The 14,438-nt window shown below is 47.6% G+C and overlaps 1 protein-coding gene across 2 annotated transcripts in view; it reads left to right on the top strand.

Annotated features, from left to right (window-relative positions):
• PITX1 (paired like homeodomain 1) overlaps nt 1–14,438 on the top strand; it is a 113,647-nt gene that overhangs the window by 85,769 nt on the left and 13,440 nt on the right. For both annotated transcript variants that reach the window (XM_069652582.1, XM_069652581.1), the window contains one exon: nt 2,485–2,690. In XM_069652582.1, coding sequence (XP_069508683.1) covers nt 2,485–2,690 — 206 coding nt within the window. The remainder of the gene's footprint in view (nt 1–2,484; nt 2,691–14,438) is intronic.

Below are 14,438 nucleotides of genomic sequence, written 5' to 3'. Positions count from 1 at the left end.
TCCCAACAGTGTCTGCTCTTTCCGACTGCGGGTGGACGGCTGGTGGCTTTGCACACACTAGGCCCGGATGCTAAAAGCATTTCCAGTAGGCAGACCCAATTGCAACGCGCTCTGTGACTTATGGCCAGGGGCTGGAATACTGGGTTCGTCTGCATGGATATATCGCGGGCTTCGCTCCGCGACCCCGAATATTGCAGTCACCCCTCTATGTCGACACGATGGACGATTTCCCGGCAACGGTTTCAGTTCCAGTCAGAGTCCCGTTTGCTGTTTTCTTTTTGCGAAGTTCAGAGGCCTGCGAACACCCTTCAAATACGAACCCCAAAGGTTAATTTTATCAAGACGCTGTTTCCGGGTAGTGTTACTGGCGTATGTTGCGGGGGTGCAATGGCGCAGTACCGGGCACAGGCCCCTGACACCCCAGGCTCACTCGGCGCAGTCTATCCCATTCCTGGATTCCAAGAATAGGGCAGAAAGAGGCCGGCGCTTTCTTTTGAGGGATTTCTCGGTAGTTCGTTGCCAGACGCGAGGCCTTGCTTTCGGTTCGCGGCTTAGGCCCAGTTCCCGTCCGGCCTCTGGTTCCGCCTGTTGGAAGCATTGTTCGCGGTTCTGTCAGGATGTACCCGGACGGTTTGGCGCTTTATTTCGCCGATAAGGCCCTGCTCGCTCGCCGCGGACTTTGTGATGTGAGTTCGCGGATTTAACAAAACAATCGCGCGGAGGCTCCGAGTGCAAGAAGCGTGGCTTTAATAGATGCATTTGATAAAATGGTGGTGTCATTTGTGGATGGCGCTAAACGCCAGAAGATTTAGTTTCCTTTGAAATGAAAGCAAAGCCTTCATACAAACAGCAGTGTTTCCGCTTCTGCACGGCCTCCATCGCGCCCCTCGGAGCAGGCTATGGAACCCCTGACGGACAATTGCGTTTGAAGCCAAATCCTCTGCCTGTCCCGTGATGTCTGTCTGCCAAATATATAAATTGCCAGTGCACTGTGGAGGTAGCGTGAGAGCGCCAGACACGCATTTTAGAGTTCCGCGAAGTCTCAGCAGCTCTGGGCCTACGTTTCCAGAACACGGAATAAATGCCATGTTTCCGTGTAGGTCAGAGGGAAAAAGGAGCCCGAGAGTGAGGGAGAGCGTCGCCTGCATTTTATTGATACGCACAGGTACAAGTATACATGCGTGTGATCATTAAATGGGACTTTATACAGAAATATAAACAAATAAGACTTTTTCCCACTGATATGTTATGCGCGTGCACACGTGTTAGCCGTGATTTTCGTGCTTAACATCACGTTAAACACGAGCAGCTGTAGATTATTGCAGGAGGTATTTTGCGTCCCGCATCTACACTCCACTTCCCTGAAATTCGGCGCCGACTTTACTGAATTTTAACCAGTGCAGTATTTTTTTATTTTTTTGTATTTCTAAAACCCTGGATTCCCGTTTTTTTTTTAGCTTCATAGATATATCGCTGTATTTTGGAAACGGGAATTGCCGTGAGTACATTCCGCCGCGCCTTGGGTCCCAGGACAAGGGGAAATCGCAATTAAACGGGCATCACCCTCTAAATGATGTACTCTAGAGAATTAAATACATCCATCGAATTTAGAAAATGTGACACATTCGATACACATATATTCGATTTCTTTTGAGGGAAAAGTGACATCTCATTGGGCGTGTTGTGGCCTATTCTGTACTCTTAGATTTTTAAACCAGAAAGGGCTTATGTGTGGAAAATACCACACCGCCCTGCTTCCCACGGGGGTAGGGGGCGAGGGCGGTGGATGTGGGTAGGGTGTTCGCTCACGAATGTAAACATGAACTTTTGCGTTTAGCTCGGAGATTGCATCGCGTTGTGGTGTTTTTCGAGCAAGGCAAGGTCGTTGTTTGTAGTCGTATTGGATGTTTTCGCATTTTGCAACTATTCTCTGTGCTGTGCTCGCGCGCCCATATGTATAACAGTAAAGGCCTCCCAGTGCTGGCAGGCGCCTGGCGGGAAACTCTTTTGCAGGTCAGGCACCGGAAGGGGCGTGCCCCGTGACATTTGAAAGTGCAGTAATGGTCGCAATTACTTACTCTCTGGGAGTCGGTAAAGTGCGCGCTGAATAAGGGGGGAGTTACGCTGCTTGCGTAGATTGCGCATTGGGAGTCCATTCTTGACAGTTCTTTGTAGGGCCGCCTGACTGTAAAGTGAGCTGGGGGGGTGGGGGGGCAGAGGATGTAGTAATGGAGCCGTCTGTATTTAATGAGCGTCTGTTTCCCACTTTCATAAGCCCTGTTAGGATACAGTGCGGATGGCTGCTGTTCTGGGGTGTGTTTTATGCTTCCCCTCAGACCACCACCGCACACTCAACCCCCTATTGCTCTTAGTCTCCTGTCTCACGTCTCCGACCAGGCCTTGCTTTTATGGTTGAACATGTCTTCTGCATACTGTGTGCTCTGGCTGGGTTGTGACATTGTGCTGTTTTTGGTTTCCGTGCAGAAAAGGACCGCAGCGGGGAGCAGAAGAGCGAAGATGGCACCGGGGAGGACCCTTCCAAGAAGAAGAAGCAGCGGCGGCAGCGCACGCACTTCACCAGCCAGCAGCTGCAGGAGCTGGAGGCCACCTTCCAGAGGAACCGCTACCCTGACATGAGCATGCGCGAGGAGATCGCTGTGTGGACCAACCTCACCGAGGCTCGAGTGCGGGTAAGAGCAACCCACCCAGCGGGGAAGCGGGAGAAAGCATGTGGGCCATAGACTGCATATGCATCCGAGTGAATGAGTGTGAGTGTGGGAGTGCACACATTTGTATCACACACACTACGATTGATCTATGGATCTAGGCCCCCCAGTCTTGCTTATACAGGTAGGGAGAGCAGCTAGAGTGTGACATGTCTGCATCCCAGGACAGTCGGAGCAAGAAGTCAACGCAGGGAAACGGCAGACTTGTGCGCTAGGGACTAAGGGCCTGATTCACAGGGTGTTTTCCAATGTGAGTGCGCCATTATAAAACGCTTCTGTGAGCAAGGCTCTAAATGTTCACCCCGGGAGCTAGGAGGCGGCACTAAGTCCAAGTGTGGACCTCTGCGGATTCTAGAGGCCTGCACCTGGGTCAGAGCATCCCCAACAACCAAAATGGGGGTTTTAGCTACGAGGGTAGACTAAGGGCCACGGACTGCATGGTCATATATGGCTGCAAGAGTCCGGCAGCTCTAGTCTCTGCCTTCCCATGACATGAAGGACCCAGGAACATAAGTAGTATTTTATACGGTATACGGTGTACGCTGCACCATCATACACTAGAACAGTCCAAGATCCAGACAGAGAGACGGACAAAGACGAACCACTACATACGGGCTGGGAAGAAACCCTAACATGAACCTCACGCGTGCAGCATGAGCACCTTTGTGCATGACACCAGAAAACATTGCCCCTTTCTACCTTCATTCCATGTTTTTATCACGCTATTGATTTGACATTCACTTTAAAGACATGCAGAATTCAATAGGAAGTATTCCCCTCTTATCCCATTTAGGATAAATCACTCATTTAGTGGTCGATGTTACTTGCAATAAAATGATGTAGCCCTGCGACCCAATATAGATAGAAGTGAATGCCAATGCGTCATACCAGACCTCTGCTTTGCCACACCTCGCATAAGCCCCCTTGGACAATCCTGCCCCTTATAAGATGTTTACGTTATTCTAAGGAGCAAGGCAGAAGGTCGTTATAATATGCGCGACTCTACTGTTTGCATTCACGTGTATCGTCGAAGCATGAGTCCAGGTCATGATTATCTTCGATAAGGGACGCCGTACCCATGGCCGGTTTTGGTCGTGAGTAGGGCCATTACATAGTCACACATTCGTGATCCAATTAGGAAGTTTGGCTACGGAAGAAAAGTCAACATATGCCAAACTCTGCCAGGCTCTGCCGTGATCATGTCCTTCTTGGCAAATATCTAAGAGCGGAGGCTGAAGTTAAAGGCCCGGGCCCGTATATCTCACCACTTCCACATGCGCACTTCTAGAAGGCCCTTCACACCTCCCTACGAAGAACTGTGAGGTCTCAGAAAGGTGCTAACTTTGCTACGAAGACTCTCTTCGAGCTACGGCCGCCAGACTCTATCCAATCATCGAGTGATAGTTTAGAAGCATTCACATATGTAGAATTTGTTAGTCTTTTAAGAGTTTAAAAATATGCAAAAAAATCCCACGCGCATTATACGGAAGGATATAAAGGATGTCGCCAATGGTCGGGCGCTCATCATTCGTTGCATGGGTGTCATTTTAGGGGGGACAGGGGTGTTTGTTCCACCCAACTTTCATGGCACACCATTTTGTCCCCATTCATTTAGCTGCGGCACCTTTTTTCAGATGTCATGTCCCCCACAACATTTTCAGCAAAGTTACTCCACTGATTCGTTGGCATCTATGACACTGGTTAACTGACCAGCAATGACCCGTCCAGACATTTAATCAAAATAACGGTTTTCCTATTTTGTTAAAAATAAAACATCTTGGTAAATATTTCTAAAAACAAATATGTACTCAATTAAGGAGCATTACATATCCTTAAAAATGCCCCCCTTTTTTTTCAGATGTAGAGATTTTGGGCACCTTCTCGACTGCGTAATAAAAAGGTTGAGGATTACATTTGTCCCAAAAAGAGGAGTCGTCCTTAAAACCATGGGAGGACATCTAGGGGCAGCCACCAGAGAGATTGTAGGGCCATTGGGACATTATCATATCATCGAGTACTGATGACCGAATGCTACTGTGTATGGCTTGGCCTTCGGAGGCCACCATCGGATGATATGGGGCGACAGCCAGTAAGTACCCCAATAACACTGTTTATCCAGAAAAGACCAATACCCGGACCATCAAGTGAAATTGCTTATCTGGAAATGAAGTGCTTAACCTCACACAGAGCAAGGCGAGGCCGCGAGCATGACGCTCTAAGCGACGAGTCGAGATCCGGGCAATGCCTAGAGGAATATAGAAGTGTGCCAGAGCGGAAGTGAGAGATCATTCTAGTTGTTCTCCAACAGGGAGAACCAGCGTGTGAGGGTGCCAGATGGCAAGCTTTACAAAAATCACATTTTTGTTGGAAATTATGAAAAATCTCTAGCAGACCCCACTTGTGCAACCCATCTAATGAAGAGAAAACAAAAGATAACATAGCGTAATGCAACAGGATAAAAGAAAATAAAAACCAAATTCAACAGAGTTAGAATTACTCAACTCATCAGGTGTACATTGATATTCTGAGTTGCTCTGTCTTGGTGTGATTCAATTGGAAATGTTGTATTTTCCTCAATGACAATGTCACTTTCACAGTATCTTGCACACCAGAGTTGGGATAGGTAATAATCTCCTGCCCCCACCCCCAGCAGACTCACCTACTGCTCTGTATAATGATTGAAAAGTACAGGCAGCACCATTGATCCCTGGCCCTGGGGTACACCGGAAATTAAAATGGAACCTCAAATTCAGCCTCTTTGATGGAAACCAGCCGGGTAGAGCCTGTTAAAGAATAAACTGGTTGAGGACTGCTTTTCCTGTGCCAATATGGCGTTCTAATGTATTATACCGTAGGTCATGTTCAGTGATATCTAAGTGCTGCTAAAGATCAAGCAGCACCAACCAGCATGACTCGCTATCGTCCATTAAGCAACACGCGTCATTCGAGATTATCATCACTGTGGCGAAGGGGAGATAACGAACAATCGGGGGAGATGAAACCCCAAAGAAGGACAATCTACAGATTAACACTGGTGTATTGACACACAGAGGAGGAAGGGGCGAAGACTAATGAGACTGTATGGCAGCCCAACCACACAAGTGTAGCCATGAAACTCAATCCAGAGTCATAGGACAGGAGGTGGAGGGGAAGGGCATAGAGAAATGGCACAAAATCCCAATAGGAGAATAAATGCAACCCAATAGCACACCAGAGAAAGGAAGAAGCAGAGAGGCTGCTAATCCACAAAGGCACATACTCATAACCATGTACGCACTGGGAGCCAGAATCCTACAGGGAAGCCGGATGGAAACTCGAGTCAGAATAGCGCGTGGGAGGCCGGAGCAGAGTTAGAAACCCATCGGAGATAAGAAAGCAGGATTCACAAAGTAACCAGCAGCGAAAACCACACAAGAGAGGAGATGGCAGAGCGCAGAACTATGGAGCACTAGAAGATGCGGACATAGGAAAGCGATACTCAACGCAGAAACACACACGCACACACACAGCCCAAAAGCACACATAGACAATGGCCACAAGGTCTGGAAGCATGTAAAGCAAATGATAACAAAACTCTGTATGAAATCACAAGACAAGGATACACAAACCCACAGAACACACTAGCAGTGGACCTGCATTCCAGAACTTCTGCTGAGAAATCTACAAATAGGCCTCAATCAAACACCCGGCGTGGAAAAATAACTCCGAAACACTCGCAGGAAATGGATGCTCTGCCCTGCATGAGACATTAAATTGACGCACAATCCAGAACCATACACAGAAAAAGAATACATGCCATGGAAGAAGAGACGGGCTAAATAGATACAGATTGCAGACTCTCACACAGGAAATCGTCTCACAAATAATTGCACTATGAAAAGGGAAGGACAATTCAAAATTCTCCATAGAAAAGAGGCAGACACCCCGGCAGCAAACACAAGAAATGGACATGGATTCACAATTAAAAGGGAAGCACCAACATTGAAACGCCACCTACAAGCACCCACAGGAATTAAATAAAGAAACACACACAGCCCTACACCCATTCGAGAACCACACATCGTTTTTGGGGACGGGATCTAGAAGGACAAAGGAGATGGGAGAACAACCCAGAAACACTCAAACAAGAAGCACAAACAAGTGGCAAAGACATGGGTGCAATACAAAATATGGAAGCACACATTGGACAAGATCCCACAATCCAGTAGCATGTACTGGAACAGTCTATACAGCCAGAGAAGACACATTGCAAAGAGACAGGTGTTGTAGCAGTTCTGCACTTTATACATACACATTCATGTGGTTCAGAAAATTGCACTCTAACTAATGGATATACAATACAGAAATATACAAAAAGAAATCAACAATCCACTACCATACACACTAACATGACAGAGAAACAAGAAGCACAAACAGAAAAGGGATACTCAATTCAAAAGCATGTCAATGAAATTGAAACATATAAAAAACACAACCCAGGGGGTAAACATGGGTATTGAACACACTCACCCACATGTAATATGCACATATTCTAACAGCCCTCAGGCAATAGAAACACAACCAGAAGCACAGGGAATAAAACATGTCAATCAGTGTCACATGAGAAATTGAAACCTTTGAGAATCACACACAGGAAATTGACGCACAATAAAGAAAGACAATGGTTTGAATCACAATCCAGGATCTCACACAGAATTGGATAAACAATTAAGTGACAGACACATGGAATTGATGCGCATTTCAGAGGCAGGCATCGGGAATTGAGTGACAACCCAGTAGCTTGTGTTGGAAGTGTGCACACGGAGCCAAAAACCAACCACTGGAGAGGGGCACATATACCAGAGGCGTACACTAGGAATTGACACAGAGTTCAGAAGCGCACTCAGGAAAGGGACACACAATGCTGAAGCGCAAATGATTAATTGACTAACATGCCAGAAACACACACAGGAAGTGGACATAGAACCCGTGATCATGGACAACAAACGGACATATGATCTTAAAGTGTGCACTTGAAATGGGTACACAATTCAGGCTCCCACACAAGCAATGGAAATGCAACCAGGAAACAAACACGGCCAATGATCAATCAATAAAGGCACCCACTGGGAATGGACACATAGCTGCACATCCCAAAGGAAACAGAACCACAACTCAGAAGCACACACACACCGGATGCAGCAGAAAAAAGAACCAGAAGCTCCCACTGTAAATTGGAACCACACAGAGGAAATGGCCCCAGAAGCACACACAGGCAATTGGAACCACACAGAGGAAATGGCCACAGAAGACGGATCCTGCCCCAGAAGCACACACAGGCAATTGGAACCACACAGAGGAAATGGCCACAGAAGATGGATCCTGCCCCAGAAGCACACACAGGCAATTGGAACCACACAGAGGAAATGGCCACAGAAGATGGATCCTGCCCCAGAAGCACACACAGGCAATTGGAACCACACAGAGGAAATGGCCACAGAAGATGGATCCTGCCCCAGAAGCACACACATGCAATTGGAACAACACAGAGGAAATGGCCACAGAAGATGGATCCTGCCCCAGAAGCGCACACAGGCAATTGGAACCACACAGAGGAAATGGCCACAGAAGATGGATCCTGCCCCAGAAGCACACACAGGCAATTGGAACCACACAGAGGAAATGGCCACAGAAGATGGATCCTGCCCCAGAAGCACACACAGGCAATTGGAACCACACAGAGGAAATGGCCACAGAAGATGGATCTTGCCCCAGAAGCACACACAGGCAATTGGAACCACACAGAGGAAATGGCCACAGAAGATGGATCCTGCCCCAGAAGCACACACAGGCAATTGGAACCACACAGAGGAAATGGCCACAGAAGATGGATCCTGCCCCAGAAGTTCCCACTGGAAATTGGAACCACACAGAGGAAATGGCCACAGAAGATGGATCCTGCCCCAGAAGCACACACAGGCAATTGACCAAGAATAAAGTGGCACATGGAGAATGTGGCCAAATGATCCCCAAGCAGCGATAATCCAGTAACCCGTGACCAAACTGTATGCACAGCCATGTAGCAGCACACACAAGAAGGGGAACATCATTCAGGGATACACACAATACATGGATCACCAGTTCAGAAAGACACGCAGGCCCGGATCCAGCCATTCAGAAGCACAGATAAATCTACAACTCCATCCAGGTCCACACACAAAGTAGACATACAATCCTGTAGTGCATGTTGAAAAACGACCCACAGTCTAGGGGCAAATGCAGGAAATTGAGACCTAATCCAGAGGCCTGTACAAGAAATTGGCATGTAGTCTATAAGTACATGCAAGAAATGGGCACACAATCCAGAAGTAAATACTAGAAATGTGCACACGCTTCCGAAGCACAAGCAGAACATGCAACAGAACCCAGAAGCAGGCACAAAAATTAGAAGGCAAGCAGACCTGGGGAAATAGACATACAATCCACAGGCCTCAGAGTGGTAACTGACACACAATTCACCACAAACACACACAGTAAATGGAAACAATCTAGAAGAAGGCACTGAAAGTAAATGCATACACCACTAGCAACCCCGAGTTTGACACTCAATTCAGCTGCATGTATGTAAAAATCATAGACAACCCAGAATTACACCCAAACCTTGGGCATGCAACCCTGAAGAATACACTGGAAATGGTTACACAATTCAAAATCACACATAGGAAATGGAAACACAATCCAGACAAAACCATGGCCCATGCGCAGACAATCCAAAAGTGCACAGGAAATGGTGAAAGAAATCTAGAAACAGAGATGGACACAGAATCAGGCGGCACGCAGAAAAAGTGCACACATTCCAAAGAGACACACAAGAAATTGACACATATGCCAGTAGTGCACACGGGAAACAGTCCCACAATAAAGTAGCACAATAGAAATGGAGACACAATCCAGAAGCAAACAAATTAAATAGGTATATAAATAAATAACAATCAATAGGAACATAATTCTGAAGCACGCAGTAAATTGAAGCAGAAATCCCATATCACACGGATGTACAACGAATACAGTGGCACATACATGAAATGAACCCCCAACGAACCCGCAGACCCCAAAACGAAAGATATCCCAGGAGAGAGACAGCTCACAATCAAAACTGCACCTGGGGATGGTAAGCACAATGCAGTCACACAAGGAGCAATCCCAACCCATATTCGGAAATGCCAAATCAGATCAGAAAGTAGCAATCAACCTAGTAACATGCCTAAAACACGAAGCATTACTAGTAATGCTGGTACAATGGTTTAAAACAACGCACCTTTATTTTAAAAGCCATGACTTTTCCCGGCAGGTTGCAAGGTGGAGCAGATATTTCCATCTTGGGTGCAAATCCTGGTTTACATTGATAAAGGCGAGCTTGAATCCAAGGTGGAGTAGATATTTCCATCTTGGGTGCAAATCCTGGTTTACATTGATAAAGGCGAGCTTGAATCCAAGGTGGAGCAGATATTTCCATCCTGGGTGCAAATCCTGGTTTACATTGATAAAGGCGAGCTTGAATCCAAGGTGGAGCAGATATTTCCATCTTGGGTGCAAATCCTGGTTTACATTGATAAAGGCGAGCTTGAATCCAAGGTGGAGTAGATATTTCCATCTTGGGTGCAAATCCTGGTTTACATTGATAAAGGCGAACTTGAATCCAAGGTGGAGCAGATATTTCCATCCTGGGTGCAAATCCTGGTTTACATTGATAAAGGCGAGCTTGAATCCAAGGTGGAGCAGATATTTCCATCTTGGGTGCAAATCCTGGTTTACATTGATAAAGGCGAGCTTGAATCCAAGGTGGAGCAGATATTTCCATCTTGGGTGCAAATCCTGGTTTACATTGATAAAGGCGAGCTTGAATCCAAGATTTAAGAAAAGGATTACACGGACACCCATTCGGGTTGAACCTAAACGCCTCCTTCCGAATTGCCAGGCACTATTCAGAAAGTTCGACGCTGCATACACCGCGGCGGGACTGCTCATATTTGGAAAGAGAGAGGTGACACAATTCAAAAATAATTCCTAGAGCCTGGGGAAAATGGCAGAGCTGCAAAACGGAGAAACACAGAAGAGAGGTTACACGGCCCACAAAGAAAGGGTAACCAACCAAGCCCTCCAACCGCACAGTGGGGGGCCACAACATTCTGAATCACACAGGAATTAACATTCTTTGCTCCCTTGGGGAAAGGGAAATAGAAGGTAGAATCCCAGATGGAAACCCACACCACACCAGTAGCACACTGGAACCAATCCAGGGCAACAGAGAAGAGCGGAGCCGTGAGGAACAGCGATATGCCTCAGAGGCACTGAGGAGGCAGAGAGAGGAGAAGGTACACCACCGAACCACAGAGGGTGGAAGCAGACTCACCCAACAACCACAAACCAAGTGTAACCAACCAAAACCTGGAGCTGCACAGAGAGGGGAGGCAGATGCACCCAACAACCACAAACCAAGTGTAACCAACCAAAACCCAGAGCCGCACAGTAGGGGGACACAACATTCTGAATCACACAGGAATTAACATTCTTTGCTCCCTTGAGGAATGGGAAATAGAAGGTAGAATCCCAGATGGAAACCCACACCACACCAGTAGCACACTGGAACCAATCCAGGGCAACAGAGAAGAGCGGAGCCATGAAGAGCAGAGATATGCCTCAGAGGCACTGAGGAGGCACAGAGAGGAGAAGGTACACCCCCTAATCACAGAGGGCGACAGCAGACGCACCCAACAACCACAAACCAAGTGTAACCAACCAAAACCCAGAGCCGTACAGCGGGGGGGGGGACAACATTCGGAATCACGCAGGAATGAAGAATCACATTCTTTGCTCTTGGACACACCCAACAACCACAAAGAGGGGGGTGCCAAGATAAGTGACATCCAAATCCGTGAGGAGCAGACGCATCCGACAACCAATAGGAGAAGCAAAAACACCTAGAACCACAAATAAGGGGGGCTGTAACAGAAAAGTGCCGCAGAGCCAGGTTTTTCGATTTCCAGTTCCGTAGGATATTTCTCTTAGCCCCCCCATAGAAGCCCTAAAGATCCACCTGTTCTGTGAGTAAGACCGGCCTTCCAGATCAGTATCATCCCCCAAAATAATACTATTCCTTGTTCACACTTAGGCCTGCATTCATGCTGCATTCATGCTGCTTGGGAATGCATTCCAAAAGCACTGCAGCTTAAAACAGTCCCATAGCATGTGCTGCAGCCAGTTGTTCCCGCAGAGCCCCAACAAGCACCAGAAGCACTTGGGCCTTGTCTGCACATCCTTTCAGGGGTCCAATAAAGTTGGTTAGGGAGCCTGCCTTGCCTTGGACCCAGGTATCTGAGTCCTGAGTTTTGAATGTACTGTTTGTGTAATACCTTGGAGTGCCTTTAGGGGGCAATACTAAGCGGATGGAGCATGTTAAAGCATGTTTGCCAAACTAAGTTTAGATGCGACTTAAAGGCAGTTTTAAGGATTGTGTGGTTAGTAGTTCCCTCCTAAGAAAGAAAGTCTCTGGCGGTCAGAGCTCATGGTTCCCTTTTAAGCCCATTGAGCCAATAACATTCATACAAACTGGATAGGATAAAAATAAAAAAACACTCCGGGGAGGTGGGAGGTGGGTGGCAGGTGGGGGATGATACGTGTTTAACGGAATACCGTTCATTGAATGTTGCAAATAGCTCATTTTCCAAAGCACATTGAGAAATGGACATGGAGCAACACTGAGCAGGATTTTTGGAGAATTGTACTTGTGTTCGTGGGATTTTCGTATTCTAGCACAACTGCCCTAAATCGTCCATAGCACCGCGACAACAGCAGTCTCTTTCAGGCCGCGGCCCCGTCTCGCGCCTCGCTCTCTCCATGCCTCGCGCTGCAATCACCGTAACCAACACGAAACTAATATGGAACTAATTAATACCCCCGTCTGTTCGGAAGAGTGCATTGGCATGTCAAGGATGGCACTTTCAAGCACCACACCAAAAAAGCATGCACAGCAAAATACGAAATGTACAAAGACATAGAACACCCCATCTCCCCCTTCCTCCAGCCAACATATGCGTGGACTCTCAAGTCACCCAGGGCAAGTATGGGTCATAGCCCTGATCTTGCGGAGGCCTTCCAGAAAACAGCAGTTTCCTTAAATCCCTCGCGCCACTATGCTGTGTAGAGTGTGTTGTATGTCGACATGGTGTTTCCCCACAGGTGTTGTTCCAATGGGTGCTGAAGGAACTACTTTAAGAGATGCTTGGAAAGCTAGGCAGGCCGCGAAAGAGTGCATTTACAATACGGGGCCAAATAATCCAAACATGATTAGGGCAATATAGGACAAGGGCATGGTGTTGGCGTTAAGTGTGTGCAGGGCTGAAACTGAGAATGGATGAATCGATAGCCCCAGCTTAATCCAGTCCACCACGGCTCACGCTTTAGTCATGGGGGCTAAATCCCGCACCGCCTTCTCAGGGTGTGCGGCGAGGGGCCTCCTGCAGTGACAATTGCCTGGGATTAAAGGGGAGTGTTGCTTGATAGCCCACTGTCTGTGATTGATCATGGAGCAGCACTGTGGCTCTCCAGATGCTTTGGCTGCAACGCCCATGTTCCCTTGCAGCATTGACTGTGATGGTGAGGGCTGATGGGAGTTGTAGTACAAAACATCTGGTGAGCCAAAGGTTGGAGCCCCCTGATTCTATGTTCGTTGCCCTCATAATCTGTACTAGTGCCCACCAGCATATCTGACAAAACCTCGCAATGTGGCCATCAGTGCCATTCCTTTGGGGACCTCAAAAATCAGTGCCAGCTGCTCTCAGTTATTCCTATTGTGTGACATCAATGCACACAAGCCACCAATCGGCCCATGCTTATGACAGAACTGAGGTCACCAAATATTCCCCCCTTGCAAGCGTCCAGGCAACGTACCCACATGTCACCACGTGGCTTTCCCTGGACTATAAGTGCATATGATAGCGTGCGCCCTCCATCGCCAACCCAAAGCTCATGCTAGCGGGAGTGCCAGATCATAGCCTCCCCAAAACCAGGACGTTGTGCTCAGTCCCCATTGCGCCCCTTCCGCCCACCCTTCCATGTCCCACAGACGACCCCCCCCCCCGCTAAGTACGCTGCAGCAATACACATATGTTTGGAGTTTCAAGGAGGCTTCCATACAGTACTACCTTAATTATCCATGTGCCCAGTCTCCAGACCATCAAACAGCCCTGCCGGGATCCTGCTGCAATGACACGCACGTTCCTCCAGAGCCAAGGAAGCTTCAGTCGCCCATAGATATGACTGAGTGCTCGCGGTATCTGCATGACACACGCACGCATCGCCTGCAATGCCTCGGGAATGCACCTTTATTTATTTGTCATTTGCATAGCGCACCAAACCCCGAGGTATGTGGGTGCTTTTCTTAAGAATAGGGTCATAGTACATAATGGCCGGGTCTCACATTCCCACAGAAATGTACATGTATACTCGGTGCCCTTGACATTCCAGTAACCGATATGTGCCGCAGTGTCCACAATGACACAGTAATGCACATATATGCCACTTTTCAACAGTTCCACGGCAACGCACAGATTGTGTTCACAGTGTCACACATTGCTAGTGTCACACGCAAACCCACACACAGGTACAAACATAGGTAGGGAGGCACATGACCCAAGATTCAAGCTGTAACAGTGGCCCGTACATAAGAAGACA

This window comes from Ambystoma mexicanum, chromosome 3p (assembly GCF_040938575.1).
Source record: "Ambystoma mexicanum isolate Mex_15411 chromosome 3p, UKY_AmexF1_1, whole genome shotgun sequence".
Taxonomy (NCBI): domain Eukaryota; kingdom Metazoa; phylum Chordata; class Amphibia; order Caudata; family Ambystomatidae; genus Ambystoma; species Ambystoma mexicanum.
This window is presented reverse-complemented; position numbering and strand designations above follow the sequence as displayed.